Source organism: Antechinus flavipes, chromosome 3 (assembly GCF_016432865.1).
Source record: "Antechinus flavipes isolate AdamAnt ecotype Samford, QLD, Australia chromosome 3, AdamAnt_v2, whole genome shotgun sequence".
Classification (NCBI taxonomy): domain Eukaryota; kingdom Metazoa; phylum Chordata; class Mammalia; order Dasyuromorphia; family Dasyuridae; genus Antechinus; species Antechinus flavipes.
The window spans coordinates 55092189-55109385 of NC_067400.1; the positions used below are offsets into that span (position 1 = coordinate 55092189).

General features: G+C 39.4%; 1 protein-coding gene across 5 annotated transcripts in view; it reads right to left on the reverse strand.

Moving 5' to 3' along the window:
- Positions 1–17197, reverse strand: part of RHBDD1 (rhomboid domain containing 1) — a 183233-nt gene that overhangs the window by 14380 nt on the left and 151656 nt on the right. For 3 of the 5 annotated variants that reach the window (XM_051983440.1, XM_051983442.1, XM_051983439.1), the window contains one exon: positions 10542–10615. The exons of the other annotated variants lie outside the window; for them this stretch is intronic. In XM_051983440.1, the coding sequence (XP_051839400.1) occupies positions 10542–10615 (74 nt within the window). The remainder of the gene's footprint in view (positions 1–10541; positions 10616–17197) is intronic. 5 annotated transcript variants of the gene reach the window in all.

Sequence of the window (17197 nt, forward strand, 5' to 3'; positions counted from 1 at the left end):
CCTAACTTCTCATCTATTTTGAGAGCTCCAGCAATTTCCCAATGTTATTAAGACTAAAATAAACATTTTTGGTGTAACAACTGCTTGGAGAGAGAAGTACACAATCTGCCCCCATTGTTAACAGCAGGTCAAGGCCTGAACACGGTATTCATTTATGGAAATAGGTAAATTTCCAGCAGGAAAAATAATCCCATATTTCTGGGTGCAAATACATGCATTTTGTAAATTTAGGTTTTTGGAATTCCCCTTTGATCGAAGCAACTTTCTAAAAACCAACTGCCACGCAAATTTTAGCAAAGGGGATGACGTGTACTTGGGGAAAAGGTTTCTGAAGTCTGTCGGACAGCTGAGGATGATCTGTGTCCCTAGTGGCATTCTGGCTAAGGAACTGTGTCAATTAACAGTGCTTTGGGGAAGCTCCAATGTTCCGTTGTCCTATAAAAAGAGTATCTTTGGTCAACAGTCCAAAGTTGCCCAGGCTGTGTCAGTAAGTTGCAAAGAGTTCATAGCTAGCTTCAAAAGATTGCCTTTCCCCTTTGGGAATTCTTCTGGCCTGGAAATTTCTCCAAGTAAGCAAGCTCCAAAAGTAAGCTCAGGATGATCTCAGAAGGAATAAAAGACAATGCCTGGAAGATCAAAGGAAGGATAAGCCAAAAGTTAATTGAACATTGGGAAAAAATTTTAGGTATCGAGGAACCCTGGTTTCAAATCCTGGCTCTGAGATTTTGCAGCTGTGTGATGCTGGGCAAGGTGCTTAATCGCTCTGAACCTCACTTTTCCCATCTGTAAAATGGGAGAAATAATGTCTCTAGTGCTTTCCAGCTAAGGTTATAGGGAGGATTGAATGAGAGGATGTGTGTAAAATCTACCTCTTTGTTGTTAGAAATATTTTAACCCTCCAACCCTGGTATCAATAGGAATCCTAGTTCTTCATGACTCTTTTACATCACTCCCAAGCATGAAATAAACACACACACACACACACACACACACACACACACACACACACTCTCTCTCTCTCTCTCTCTCTCTCTCTCTCTCTCTCTCTCTTTCTCTTCAAGGCTATTAGTACTGCTCCACTAGGCAAAGATCAAAACCTTCTTTCTTAGAGATCTTTTCCATCAGTTTCTTACTTACTATGTTTCCTTATCTCTAAAATCAGGTGGTGGTTTAGATCAGTGCTGTCAAACTTAAGATAGACATGAGACACACTAAACCATCAAAGGCTCTCTGCTGGCTGCATACTGGCTTAGTTTTTAAAAGGTAAGATGATCTACATTTTCTTGTATTTCAATTTATTTTATCAAATTTTCCTAATTACATTTTCATCTGATTCCAGCCACACTTGGGAGTATGACACCTCTGTTATCAATGACTTCTGAAGTCCCTTCTGGTTAAATCAATAATCTTTCCCTAAATCTACATTTCTACTTTCATCAGATTTCCCAACATTTCCCCTTTGCTTGGATCTCTCCTTTGCCTCTTTTACCTTCAACCATCCAGTACAAGTCCTGTCCTGCAAAAGTAATTGTAAACTTCTTGAGGGCAAAGGAACGGCACTCTTTCTCTGTCTCTGCTTCTGTCTCCTCTTTTTCTCTATATAAATTTCTGTCTCTTTCTCTGTGTAGTCTGTCTCTGTTTCTTTCTTTGTTTCTCTCTCTTCTTTCTCTATATACATATGTAGATTTCTATTTATATTTGTGTCTCTGTATTTGTCTACCTGTTTTCTTTCTGTGAACCTTTCTCTCTGTCCCTGTTTCTCTTTCTCTCTTTCAGTTGTTTCTTCTCTTTCTCTTTCTGTTGTTTCTTCTTTCTGTTGTTTCTTTTTTCTCTCTCCTGTCTCTCTTTCACTTCCTTTGTTTTCTCTCTCTCTCTCTGAATGTCTTTCTCTCTCACTTATTTTTTCTTTCTTCTTGCTCCCTCACCCTTTCTTTCTCCTTTCTCTCTACCTCCTTACTTCTTAATTCCCTAATGCCTTGCACATAGTAGGCCCCTCACAAGACACAATTTGAATCCCAGGGCCTCTCATTATTTCTATCTTCCAGCAGATGGAAGCAAAGTCTCGCAAAGAACACTGTTAAGGGAAACTAGGGCAAATTCCAGTCAACAAAGCATTCCGCACAGTAAGCAGAATTCGGGTTATTTTGAAACAGATGGGCCCTACGGAAGCTGCTGTACTGGATATGATGAGGTTGTTTATTGTCTAGTTGGTCTGATACCCAGGGAATATTTGCCAGCATCTAGCACTTTCTATGTCACATCAGGTTTCCTCTCTAGCAGGGTAAAGGGAAAGTGCACTGGGATACATAAATACATAGTTTCTCCTTCCAACCTCCCCCTCCCAACCAAAAAAACAAATAACTAATCAGAATTTGGAACCAGATCTAGAACTTATCCTTGCTATTATGTACTCCATCTAACTATCAGAGAATTATCTGTAGCCTCTCCACAATTCTAGATTCCAAGTAGGACTCTAACAGCAGACTACCTCAGCTCCTCAGCCTCTGCCACCAGAACACCTTTACTGAATCTTGACTGTTGATTTAACAAATGGCTTATTAATGATTATTATTAATTTTTAAAATCCATAGCCTTTGTAATTAAAGTGTGTGTATTCTCAAAGAATCCTTATTATGTCAATTCTCCTCCAAAAAAACTTCTTGTATCTTTCTCCTAGTTCTCCCAAAGTAAGAGCAGGGTATGTGATCTTGCTCTTAATTCCCTGTCAATTCTTCTAAGGTGGAGCTCATCAAAGTGATTTTTTGAAAGGCTCAGCCCAGCTCTTCCTTAGGCCTCTGCTTGTGCTGATTTGCATAGGTAGGGCTCTGGGGGATAGCTGTTAGTGCAATGAATCCTGGAAATCTATCAATGCCTCTAGCATTAACTTGACATTTCCTGCCAGGGGAAGTCCCACCCCCCCCCCCTTTTTTTCTTTCCCCTTAATTACTTGGCTGATAACCTTAAGTGAATTGGCTGCTTCTGTCTTGGTGGGGCCAGGCTCAGGAGCTGCCAAAAAGCAGTCTTTGATGTTGCCGTTTTTTTTTTTTTTTTTTTTTTGGGGGGGGGAAGGTGGGATGGGGGGCTTCAGCAGATTCTGTCTGTCTGTCTTTCTTTTACCTAGCAACCTACAGGAGACTCTCTGTTCCTTCTGGCTAGGGTCTGTCAAGAGGTAGTAGGTCTACAAGTGGCTTGAACAACATTCTTCCTCTGTCCCATGGCAGTTGGTTCCATAATCTCCTCACAAAATCTTCAATATTGATTTTGTCATCTAGGTTCTAGCCTTTTTTCTAGAGGAGGTTTTCCAGAAACAGTCTTAACAGTATCTGGACATCTGTATTTTGTTTTAATTCTCTTTTGATTGGGTTTCTGGAGTAGAAAATGCTCAATTTCCAGTTGGTAATCATTTCCTGTAATCAATGGATAGACAAGTTGACTTGTCAATGGCTTTTGAAACTGTGGACCTAGTGATGTAATTTTAGCTCACCAACTTTATTATTTATGCTCTATTATGCAATGCCCTTCTGTAAGACTATGTGTGTATACATATACATATACACTATATCAAAGTAGAGATTTCAGAGCTTTTAGGGGTCTTGAAAAATCATCTAGCCTATGGTGTGAATGTTGGGAAGGAGTGGAAGGACCCAAGAAATGCATCCAATAGCTTTGAGTACAGGAAGCGCTAACTATGGAACTGCGATTTCTTGACCAGTATTATTTTACAGGAAGAAATTTAGATTTGGGAGGTTAATCAACTTGCTGGAAGTCACCTGGAGAGTCAGAAACCAGAACCCAAGTTTCTAAGCCTCCTCTGAACAAGAACTATCAAGTCTTTCTTCTAAAGAGAACAATACTGGGCTGTGAAAGGCAGCTATGACCCTGGATCATCTTCTCTCCAAAGCATTTTTATCTGTCTTGATGCATGGAGGTATAATGAATGAGAGCCTCAGGCACTTGGCACTAGGCTTCTCCACTTAATAATGTTCCTGTAGTCAGCAGGATGGCACAAGGATGGAGGCAGGTCCCCTCTCAGTCTCATGCTTAGTGGAACTCCTCACTGGTCTTGTTCTGTCATGATCTTGGAGGGAGATAGCTCAAGGTAAACGTGCTTCCATTTCTAGTAGCATTCCGGAGAAGTCTTTTTACCCACTTCCCCAAGAAACAGGCACTGGCTCAGAGAGAATGGTAGATGTGGTGCCATTGGGGATTGTCCATCCCCTTCCACCTCTCCTGCGCCAGGATGGGTTCCCACCCAGCTCAGCATCAGGTGGTGAGGAAAGCCAGAAAGAACCGGGACTGCCCAGAATGAGTCCTGTTCAAACAGAGCCAATGAGACACGGAGGTCCCGTCCAAATCTGGGGGACTGGAGGGATCACTTAGACAAGAGGATATCATATCAACCTTTTTTGTTGAGAAAATTTATTGTCTAAAATAAGGGAAGAATGGCTTGTTCCCAGCTCTAAGGAGAGATATCACTGCTATCTGCATATGACTCCACAAAGTGTCCCTGACCTAGGGAAACATCCCAAAAGTCCTTGTAATAATCTAAGGAAAAACACCCCCGTTCAAAGCCTTCCTTAAGAGCTGAAAGCCATTGACATATTCCTGTGCAGGTGGAGCCAGAGAGAGACAAACTGTTCCAGTGAAAGTCTGAAATCTGCAGTTATAAGACGTCACTGCAGGGGCGGAGGGCACAACAATCGGCAAGGTCTGAGCTAAGGGAACCATCTGAAAACAAGGCAGAACAATAATGACGGAAGAAGAGAAAGCTAAACACGCACTGCTGTGCCAGACCAGGGCACCAGCTGTTTGTAAATGCCCCTGGAGGGTGGGCTGCCTGTCAGGGAACATGAGGATTAAGCTAGCCAGTGAGGGGATGGGGGGCACTCTTTCTATATGTCTAATACCCAATCAGGGGCTAGGGGCCCTAGGTTGGGGGGGTACCTTCATCGGAATGTCATCAATGACTTAACCTTTTACCCTCTCAAAAGAGGTAAGTGGAGTTCCACTATCACTCAGCCTGTTTTGGACTTCTGGAATCTGTAAACTCAGAGGCTGAACGGAAGTCTCACCTGTTCAGACTCAAAGATCTGGTTTTGTCGAGAGTGATTTGAGATTTAGTCCAGATTTCTGAGACTTGGGTAGAAGGCACAGGCACCGGAGCCTCTAACCCAGGGAAAAGGGGATCCCTTTTGCACAAGCTTGAATATATGTTTGGTGCTTTGTAAGGCACCACTTGTGTCCTGGAGTCTTGAGGTGATTCTGCCTCAGAAACTGTCCTCTTCCTGTATGCTTTGGTGGTATGAGTTATAAAGATGAGAGATTTGAGGGAGAAGAGAAAGAAGAGGAGGAGGAAGAGGAAGGGATGATGAAGGAGGAGAAAGAGGAGGGAAAGAAGGAGGGGAGAGGCAGCATCCATGGCCTGGTAGGCAGTGGGATAGGAGGATGGTAGAACGGAAGAATTCCTTTTCCCTATTTCTCTACTAGGACCACCCAGAATGGCATGCCATCATCAAGGAAGATGCTGTGGTTTATGAGCAACAGAATTGCAGAAGCTCAAAAGAAACATGAGATGCAGATTTAGAGACATCTCCACTCCCAAGTTTTCATATGTACCTGGGAAACATCTCCACTCCCAAATTTCCACATGGACCACTTGTGTCTGATCTGTGGAAAGTCACATTCGGATACAATGTATCTTTGTCTCTCATCTCTGTAAGTGCCATTATGGAACAGAAACAAAGTAAGAGAAGATAAAGTCTGCAAAAAGATAGGCTTGGACTGAATGGTCCCTGAGATCCCTCATAGCCCTAGGTCTGTGATCTAAATATCTATAGTCCTAGAATCCTGCTTTCTGTTTGGAAGAGAAAAGGAGAGAGAGTAAATGCTGCCATCCCAAACTGAACAATGTACATATTTGCCACAAAAATACTTTCACACATGGTGATCAAGGATTACATGAGTTAGCATTTGTGGTGCACGCTGCAAACCTTAAAGTACTATATAAATACTTGCTGTAATAATTATAATTGCCAGTAGTAATAGCAACAATAACAATAATAATTATCATTATTGATGGTAAAATGATAAGAAAATCTGCAGTGAGGCTAGATTATGGAAGAAGTCAACGAGGAGGCTAGGAGGAAATATTTTTGAAGCAAAAAGTAAGGAAGAGAAAAAAATAGATGAGAATAGGGCAGGAAGCATTTTTGAAAGAGAATGAGTGGGGTGGGACAAGGTGAGAGCATCGGGATCTCTATCCTGAGCTTCTCTATGTTTAAGGATATCCTTCCCCATTTCAAGGGAGGTGAGACTCTCATTTTTCTATTTATTAAGGAGTCAAATTTAGTTGTTGATTAGTCGTTGCCACTTTTGTGCTTTATGAGGACCAAAATGACATCACAACATTAGGGTCAGAGGTATATTATATCTGAATATGATTGATATGAGCTTGGAGGCCTCTCCACAGATCAGGCACAAATGTTCCATATGAAAACTTGGGAGTGAAGATGTCTCTAAATCTGTGCATCCCACGTTTCCTTTGAGCTATTGCAATTCTCCTTTGCTCTCAGACTTTGATGACAGCATGCAATTTTGGATGGTCCTATGTCAGTGTCCCTTATCTCACACAATCAATTCCAAAGTTCCTTGGAAAATCCCTGAGAGTGTCACTGTATCACTTCCTCTGCAGCAGAGTGCTTGGCACTTTGGCTTGAGAAAGGACCTCAGAATTTGGGACCTGATCACAACCATGCCAGGAAATAGATTGCTAACAAGAGTCAAGTCTGGAAAGAGGTTCTCAACCCCCAGCTAGAGGGGTTGGATATCCTAATCCATACACTGCTTAGCAACACAAAAAAGTGTCATATGTCTAGAAGAGGAAATGTCTCACTAAATTTTATTTTTCTTTGAATTCACAGTTAAGAATGTGTTAGAGACACACTAAGTAAAATCCTGTTTACCTTGGAGAGCAGACAATTTAGATAATAAGAGAGGATGAGTACATTGCTCACTCAGCTTCTCTGCAAAGATGTGGGTGCATGCTGAGGTTTGTTAATAAGGATACTGCATTATTAAAGCCTGGACTTTTAAAGTGCTATCACAAGGTAGAGGATAGAATCACACAAACTTAGAGGTAAAGGGACCCTTGAGATTATAGAATCCATTCCCTCCTCCCCAATTTTACAAAATGAAGCCCAGAGAAATAAAGGGAACAGGAGAGTTTGCAGAAGATAAAATCCAAGCTATCCATTGTCATATGAAAAAGTGTTCTGAATCGCTAATAATGAGGGAAATGCAAATTAAAACAACTTAAGGTTCCAGCTCACACAGATTGGATTCGCAAAATTGACCAAAAAAAGAAAAATGACAATAGCTGGAGGGGTTGTGGGAAAATAGATATATTAATGCACCCTTGGTGGAACTGTGAATTAGTCTGGCTACTCTGGAAAGCAATTTGGAACTATGCTCCCCTCCCCCCCAAATCATTTAACTATGCATTTGACATAGCACTACCACTATTTGGTCTATACTACAAAGAACCCAAAGAAGAATGGAAAGGATCTATAGATACAAAAATATTTATACCAGCTCTTTTTGTAATGGCAAAAAAGAAATGGCAAACTAAGGGTGCGCACCTACTGGAGAATGGCTGAAAAAAATTACAGTATATGAATTTGATGGAATACTATTGTGCTGTAAGAAATGATGAAGGGGAGGGATATTTCAGGGAAACCTATAAAGATTTACATTAACAGATTTACATGAAACCTATAAAGATTTACATACAGAGAGAAGGTGAGCAGGCCCAGGAGAACAATTCAGCAATACTGTAAAAGAGAAACAATTTTGAAAGACATAAAAGCTGGGATCAATACAATGAATAACCATGATTTCAGAGGATTTGTAATGAAGCATGCTACCCACTTTCCAATAAGAGAGGTCATGGACTCAGGGAAGATAAAAGTTGGGCTTTTAAAATGCTATGGAAATGCTTTCATAAGGTAAAGGGCAGAATCATAGAAAGTTGGGGGCAAAGGGACTTTAGAGATCATGTAATCCATTCCCTCCCCCTAGTTTTCCAAACTAAAATTCAGAGAGATAAAGGGAAGAGTTGCCCCTTTTTTTTTCCCCTTCTTCTCCTACCTTTTTTGGACATGGTAAATGCAGGAATTTTTATTATTTATTAAACATTTATTTTTCTTTTTCAATGGGAAGGGGAAGAGGAAGTTGGATTATCATTCACTGAAAAAAAATTAAAAAAAAAAAAAAAAGGTAAAAGTGATTTGTTTAAAAATGATTGGGCAAAGGCAGGACACGATTCCAGATAGCCTCAAAATTCTAACATAGAACTTACCGAGCTATCCTCCCTTTCTTCCAACTCAAAACTTTTCAATGCTCTAGGTATTTCCCTACGCCTTCCATCTCGATTTCCATTCTTGTTTCATACTATTTACCTTCCAGTACTCTCCATTCTGATCATTCTATCTTCCCAAATATGACACTGCATCTCCTATCTATGTGGCTTTTCATAGATGGTCCCCAGTTCTATAATAAAGTCTCTGATTCTTGAAATATCTAATTTTTTTTTCAGTTGAGGTGTCATCTTCTCTGCTAGCCCTTTCCTGATTTCCTCAGTCATTGATACTCTCTCTGTCTTGTAATTATTCTTTATAATCTTAAATATATTTTATATGTACTTATCTATCTACTTTTCCTGTCTTATTTTATATCACTAATCTCTCACTTTATGGCCCAAACTGGCTTTACAGCTGTTTCTTTTCCATGACATTTTATCCCCCATCTCCTTCCCAATAAGACAGGTCATGGACTCAGGGTACAGACTGAAGATAAAAGTTGGGCTTTTAAAATGTTATGGCACTTCCATAGCATTTAAAATCATAAGGTAGAGGGTAGAATCCCAGATAATTAGAGGCAAAGGAACTTTAGTGATCACATGATCCTTTCTTACCTTCTCTTTTTAGAATTATTTGTATCTTTCAAGACTAAGCTTTCTACTCTCTCAGTCCTTTCAGGTCCTAGTCCCTCCCTCCTCAAACTCTATTGACTTAGTGATATTTCTGCCAAAATGTTCCACTCCTTCAAATAACTCAATTTCTGTTGAAAGTCCCATCCACTTTGAGTCCTATCTTGCCTTTCCTAGGATCTCACACTTACCTCAGTCCTCACTGGCTCCTCTCTGTACACACAACTCTTACCTTAGTTCAAAACACTGCCCGTCTCCAAGAGTACAGCAGCACCCTCCCAGGTGACCTCCCTCCTTCAAATCATTGTGTACTGCCATAGATTTTCCTTAAGTACCTATGCCTAAGCCGCTCCCTGAACTGTTCCTAGGATAAAATAGAAACTCATCTGCTCAGCATTTAAAATCCTTTACTTTGGGGGTTCCAAACCAATTTTGCAGTCTCTTATTGTATCATCTATATACAGTCAAACTGGTCTCCTTGTCATTCACCCATGAAACAAGCCTTTCCACTGGCCACCATTCTGCTTGGAATGCACTTGTTCCTCACCTCAACTCCACCTAATAGAATCCCCCTTCTTCCTTTGATTTATTCTCTTTAAATCTTATTTTTAATTTACAAGTGCTTGACTATACTATTTCACTGAAAACTCCTTGTAGGTGAGGATAGCTTCATGGGAAAGACAAAAACATCCTGGCTCTAAAGGAATTCATAGTTTTATAGGAGAGATGACATGTCAACAATTAAGTATATTTGCAATTTATATCAAAGGGATGGAGGATTCACAGAGAAGACAACATCAATTGATAGGATGCAGTAGGAGACTGCAAAAAGTACATCTATGGCCCAGCTTTTTTTCTCCATACATGAATACATGGATGTATGGATATATATGAATGCGCATGTATTTGTCTAGATATGTATTTCCATATCTATATAGATATATGGAGAGAGGGATGGAGGGAGAGGGAAAGAAAGAGAAAAAGAGAAAGAGAGGAAAGAAGAAAAGGAAAAGAAGGAGGAGGAGAAGGAAAAGGAAGGAGAAGGAAAGAGAAGGAGAAAAAGGAGAAGGAAGAAGAAGGATTTGGAAGGTGGAGGAGGAAAAGGAAAAGAAAGGAGAAGGAAGAAACAGCAGAAAAAGGAAGGAGGAGGAGAATAAAAAAAGGAAGACAGTGAGAAGGAGAAGAAGGAGGAGAAAGAGAAGGAGGAAGGAGAAGGAAAAGGAAGAAGAAACAGAAGGAAGGAGAAAGAAGAGGAGAAAAAGGAGAAGGGAAAGGAAGGAGAAGGGAGAAGGAGAAAGAGAAGAAAGAAGAACCAAAAGAAGAAAGGAGAAAAGAGAAGAAGAAAAAGGAGAAGGAGAAGAAGGAAGAAGGAGAAGGAGGAAGAAAGAGAGAATGAGCTTGAAAAAGGGCAGTCATCAGTTGTGGTTTAAGTTATAGCATTGAGAGGCTTATTCTCTGATTAGAAAGGCAGTATATGAAGCAGGAAATGCAAACAGGGCAAGATGTTATTTTCATGCATTTATCCTGGTATAGAAAAAAAGAGGGAAGGGCAAACCTGCAAGAAGGGCTGCCAGCCAATGACTGTTCTAAATAGGACACATTTCCATGAGTCATCTGTAGCTTTAAATACTGTGTAGAAAAAAGAAATGAGTTAAAAAAAAAAAATTCCAACACACAGAGAAATTGCCTTTCACTTGATGCGGCAATCCCTCCCTTATAAAATTACATTACCCTGCTTCAGAAGGAAAAAAAAAAAAAAGGAAACTTTTCACGTTTATGACAGTACTATCAGAAGGAAAGCCCATAAATGCAGTGCTGCTAAATTTCAAAGACAGAACTCCCAAGCTCCCAACAATGGAGTGATTCCCGCTGGGAAAGCAAGCCCAGTCAAATCTAAAAGGTTTCTTTCCCCTAGAAGATGGATGAAGGCATCTGGGTATCTGACTGATGTGCGGGTCTGAGGAACCAAGCCCTGGAACCATGCACCATATGGGTCGGCCCGTCTCTATCAAAACTTAAGCTCCCTTCCTGACTGTTATTTACCTCCTATGACATATACTGCAATTCTTCTGCTAACGACGTTTGATCCTGCTAATTATGCCAGAGTGCCAGGACAGTATTTCAGAGTTCACAAATTGCTCCTGGGCATGGTACAAATTATACATAATGCATTACATTGTAATTGCTGTATTGTGAACTTGGTGTGCCTTTCCAACATAAAAAATACCGACATTCAAGAAGTTTTATTATAAAAACCATAAGGGATTCTTTCAGATTATAAACATCTGAAGACATAGCATTCTCATGAATTCTAGCCAGCTATTCTGGACACACAGAGGGCGGGAAAGGCTGAAAATCAAAGCAAAAATATACTTCATCTTAATGTTTACAAGGGAAGAAAGGAGGTAGTTAGGAAGCCATGACTACATTAACATGTTACAAAAAAAAAGGAAAGAATCCAAGTCGGGAGATCAAATACCTTTCATGCTATAGAGGGGTGGTGGGAATGATATGGGCCCTAAATGTTGCTACTTAGCTAGCTGTGTGACTTAGGGAAAATCATTTCTTTACCTTTCTGGGCCACACTTTACACTTTCTTGGAAAAAAACCGTAATGGTCCCCTCAACTCTGATATCCTAGGATTCTAGGATTCTCCTAAACAATGAGAAAATATAAAGAACAAGATAGCAGATCATCGTCTAGGATGAAACAACTGCTTTAGCAAAAGACTGAAGAAAAGACAGAAAAATGGAGACCAGACCAAAATCACTCCTATTATTCATTTTCAAAAAACGGTAGATCTTATTTAAAAAAATAGAAGAAAAAGAAAGAGAAAGAAAACAAAATCCTCTATCTGAATTTTAGGAAAACCTAACTCTGGACTTTTTTTCCCCTTAATAATAGAAAGAATAGAAAAAAAGTACAAAGTAAAATTATAAGACAAACACTGTTATCAGAGATCACTGGCATGGGCTGATTGCCTACACTGTTCCAGATACCTTACCAAGCAGTGCATCCAACACACAGAAGATACAGTTCCTGCCCTCCAGGATAAACACCAAGAGGCCAGGTGAGCCATCCGCTGCCAACAATACCAAGAGAGAAAAATAAGATATAAGATTCATCCTGGTTTGTCCTCATTCACCCCTCTCAGCAGAATGGCAAACAGTGACTATTACAAAATAGCTTTTTGCCTGGAAGGGGACTTCAAGAACCTTAATGAACCTGCTTGCCAAACTATAAAGAATGAAATGTCCTTTTATCTAAGTCCTCCTTCAGGGCACTATCATTCAGGGTGCAGGTAATCCTGGGATCCTGAAAGTAGTAACAGCTGAGCTCTGGAAGGCTTAAGAAGACTACAAGTGTAGTTTGGATGATGGACACTTGCCTGTGTCTCTTCTGAAGTGTGAGTGAAAAGTTTTGTCACACAAATATAGATATATGTTTAGAAGACTGCAAATGTTTAACTTATATTGGATGGTTTCCTGTCTTGGGGAGGGAAGAGGGTGAGAGAGAGGGAAAAAATGTGAAACATAAGGTTTTGCAAAGGTGAATGTTGAAAATTATCTTTGAATGCATTTGGGAAAATAAAATAATGTTAAAAATTTTAAAAGAAAATAATATTTCATTCTAAAACAAGTTTTTCACAAAGAATTGTCTATTAAGGGAAAGTATGGAAGGGGATTTGAACTAATTCAGTATAAATGTACTCATGGATCTTTTCAGAATTTCTCCTCCCCCTTTTGATAAAATATTTATAATTGGAGAGAATCTACCCTCAGCATGGAACATAGAGGTGGAAAGCACATTTATAGGTATAGATGTATTTTACTTTCAGAATCTCATCAAGTTTGTAGCAAAGTATAATAGAATGAGAGAGAAATTTGGAATCAGAGGATTTGAAATGGGGCCTTGTCATTTATTATTGTGTAACTTGGGGCAAGAGACAACCTCTCAGAATCTGTTTCCAATGAACCAGAGGACCTTGAAGGTCACATTCAGCTCTAAATCTAAGGATAGAGTAGCCAAAAAAAACCAAAAAACAATCAAAATAATCAAACAAACAAACAAACAAACAAAACAAACTGAAAATCAAGGAAGCAGGGTTAGAACTTCAGTCTAATTCCAGTGTTGTGTTTTGTTTTTTCTACTACATTCAATAAGATGAAATTTTAATCATCAAATAAATGTAAATCTTATACTTGTATTCAAAAAGTCAGTTACACAAATACAGAATAAGGGATACACAATTGGACAATTTCTGGTTGTAAACTTAAAGTCTACATAATTTAATAGGGTGCCAAGAATGATGTGATCTCAGGCTGCATTAATGGAACAACAGTATTTGAAATGATATATACAATATTATAAGTTGTTGAATTGTTTCAGTTGGGACTCCATTTGGGGTTTTCTTGTAAAAGATACTGAAATGGTTTGCCATTTCTTACTCCAGCTCATTTTACCCATGAGGAAACTGAGGCAAAAAGAGTTAAATAACTTGCCTGGGATCACACAGCTAGCAAATGTCTGAGTCTGACAAGGGGAGCCCTGAAACTCTCTCTCTTCTCTGACTTTGGGGGGAACGCTAAACTCTCCCCTGGGAATCAAGATAAAGTGGTTTCATTCTGTTATCTAGGTGGGGCTAGTTGAGTACAGCACCACTCCTACTTAGTTGGAACTGGAGATTCCAACTCTATTGAGCTGGAAATTAACCCAGAGACACTTATTCAATTCCAAGATTTTTTATTCTGATTCCAGCTCAAACTGCTCCCAGCCCCCATCAAGAGCTTCCCCCAGCTTCTAGCCAAGGTTTCAATGATAAAAAGAGGCAACTTGGGGCTCATTCCTTGCAGAAGGCTTAAAGTAGCTTGCTCAGCTTCAACTTCTGCCCACTGAAATGATATTCTCTTTCAGTGTTACCCTTCTTTATCTTTCTCACCTATTTCCCTTCTAAGACTGCATTCACCTCTGTCGGGATTTCTCTGCTAGAAATATTCTCTCTCTTTCTGGTAGGACTCCTCCACTAGAAACTTCACTTCTCTGTCAGGACCTTGCCACCAATGAAATTAGTCTTTCTATTCATGTATAGTAAAGGCCGACTTCCCAATGCCAATAATAAATTTCTTTTTACAGTCTAGCTTTTCTGGTTCATAAATTCCTTTAAGAAGGACCTCCACACCAACCAAAGGGGTTCCCACAACTCCTTTTGCAGAACCTCATCAAGTCTGGACTTGAACTCTGGTCCTGACTCCAGATCAGTACTTTTTCTGTTATTCCACTTAGCTACCTGGGATTATAGAACATGTGGTTCTCAAACCCTCTGATTTAAGGACCCCTTTCCCCAAGAGTTATTGTTTATATCGATTATATTTATGTATATATATATATCATATAATATGTATTATATACTATATATTTAATATATTAGTACTATTATGAAAATAGCATTTATCTCATGAAAGGTCTAAGAGGGACTTGGGTACTGCTAGGGGTTCCTGAACCAACCCTTTGAAAACAGTTCTCAGTGGTATATGTATTTTAAGAGCACTCAAAATTAAGTCACAACTGACATCTGGATAGCACTAAACTAAAATATCAGGAAAATAAAGTCTCAGCTTCTGTAGTTAGGAATTATGGATTCATGTCCCATCTAGGTTGCACAATAGCCATTATGGGCATCAGTGAATAAAGCACTGGGCTTGGAATCAGGAATACTCATTTTCATGAATTCAAATCTAATCTCAGATACTCTCTAGCTGTGTGACCCCGATAAGTCACTTAATGCTGTTTGCCTCAGTTTCCTCATCTGTAAAATGAACCTGATGAAGAAACTGGCAAACCATTCCAGTATCATTGCCAAGAAAATGCCAAATAAGGTCATGAAGAATTGGACATGACTGAAAAATAACAACTTGAATATTCCAATGTTTTAGTCCTCTAAGCACTGCATATTTTCACCTAAGGTATCTGACTATGTGCAATTCTTGTCCTTGTCCTTTCGAGTTTGTCACAGGAAGTCTACTAAGGGCCTTTTTCTCTTGACATCAAAGGACACTACTAGAATATTCTGGTTGTATGTCTCTTACCTCCTGCTCTAGTCATTTGAACAAACCGTCTATTTCATTCTGATTTTTCCCCAGTGATGGTCCTTTTCTCCAATTCTTCCAAGTTCCTTATTTGTTATATGCTACATACTGGTCACATCCACCATGTTCCTCTCAAGCAATGATGTAATTCCTTAAAAAATTTCAGCATTTTGTGACTAGCTGCCATATAAGACTACTTTAACACTGGTACCAGAAAAATAAGCCTCTGTGTCTAGAAGAAATTAGGGGTCATTAAAGGAGCTTTTCAATTTCCTGAAGTCAACCCATCCAGCTTTCCTCCTCTAGTTCAAAGAGCATTTTCAAATTACAATCACTTTACATACAATACCCTAGTGAGGCAAGGGACATAAATAATTTAACTCCTATTCAACATAAGAGGAAACTCAGGATCAGAGAGATGAAATTTCTTTCCTAGGGTTCCACAGGTAGCAAAAGTCAGGCCAGGATTGGAACCTAAGTGTCTGGACTCAAAATTTTATGCTTTAATACTACTTTATGAGTTTGGAGGAGAGATGATTTAAAAGAGATAGTTGATTTCAAAATAGCAAACCTAAGAACAGCTTGATAAAAGAAACACCATCCCCCAAATTCTCCTGAGGTAGAGAAGCAGTGCATTCCTAGTCACTAGAAATCTTAAAACTACACAGCTACCTGCCAAGGATGTTCTGGGAAGGATTATTGCTTCAAGTAATGGAATGGACTATATGACCTGAGAGATCCTTTTTCAACTCTGAGACTGTAGGACTGATTATATGATCCTAAGGCCAATGAGAATTCATTCTAGTTCTCACAGCATCTGTTGCCTTCTCTCTATTTGTGTGGGTACCACCCAAGTTCAGGCCCTCATCTCTTGTCTAGACTGCTTTATTAACCTATGCTATGAACTCTAAGTGCAGAATGAAGCATATTTTTTTCATTTTCTTTATTTTTCTCACTCTCCCTCAATATGGAAATATGTTTTTGCACAACTTCACATGCATAATGGGTATCATATTGCTTGCCTTCTCAATAGGTGGGGAAGAGACTGGAGAGAAGGAGGAAATTTGGTATTCAGAATTTAAAAAAAATGTTAAAACTAAACTAATTTTTTAAAAAGAGGAATATTTTGATTACTATAAAAGAATTAAAAAATAAAGTTGCTACTGCATTGAATGGTAATCTTATATAGGATGGTAAGGGAAATGGGATTTAGTTCTTTTTGAGTAAAATAATTTCCTTCAAGTCACATGGAAAGCACAGAGCTGGGACTAGAACACAGGTCTCTCTGGATGCTAACTGCACTGCCTTTTCTACCACAAGAGTAATAAATTCTTTCACCATTCTTAGAAGCCAAAAAAAAAAAAAAAACTCTAAAATTGTTTTGCTGCCCACAAAGCACTTGTCAGTCAAGCTGCATACTGCAAATAACATGACTCGATTAGAAAAGTTCTATTAAGTCTTTGAAGCTGGGCCACAAATACTCAAACGTGCATTTGGCAGGCAGCTCATCTTCCATCAAAGAATTCTGTGTTCCTCAACTGACTTGTCCTCCCACCTGGTTCAATAGTGGACCAAAGGGCTCAGCCAACTTCAAAATTAATTTAAGATCAACAGTTGACGGCAAACCACCCTCAGAACTGCCAGGGACTTTAGGTAGAGCATAGTGCATGGAAGTCTGACAAGACTGGATCCCAACTGTTGACTCAAACAGTTACATGCAGTACTGGGTAAAATTTAAACTTGGATGAAAAAGTGCATTCATTGGATGTCTGCCGAAACTGGGGCACCAGGCACCCAGAGGTAGGCACATGACAGATCTCAAGAAAAGATGAATTTATCCTACCTTTTAAAGGCTTCCAACTGAAATGAAAGTGCTAATCCAATCTTCTCTTTAAAAAGGGAATCTTGGGGGTTAAACTCTAATAAAAAGCAGCAGCATGAACTCAGTTCTTGGGCTGAAGTTTCCCACCCACCTAACAGACCCTAGGGCCATTCAACAACTCATAGATATGGTACAAGATATCACATTCATTCTGGCATCCAGTAAACCAGGCCAAAGGTTCAATTTAAGATCCACAAGGGTTATATATTCATTTCAAAATTGAAAGGTTTGGAGTCTCCAACA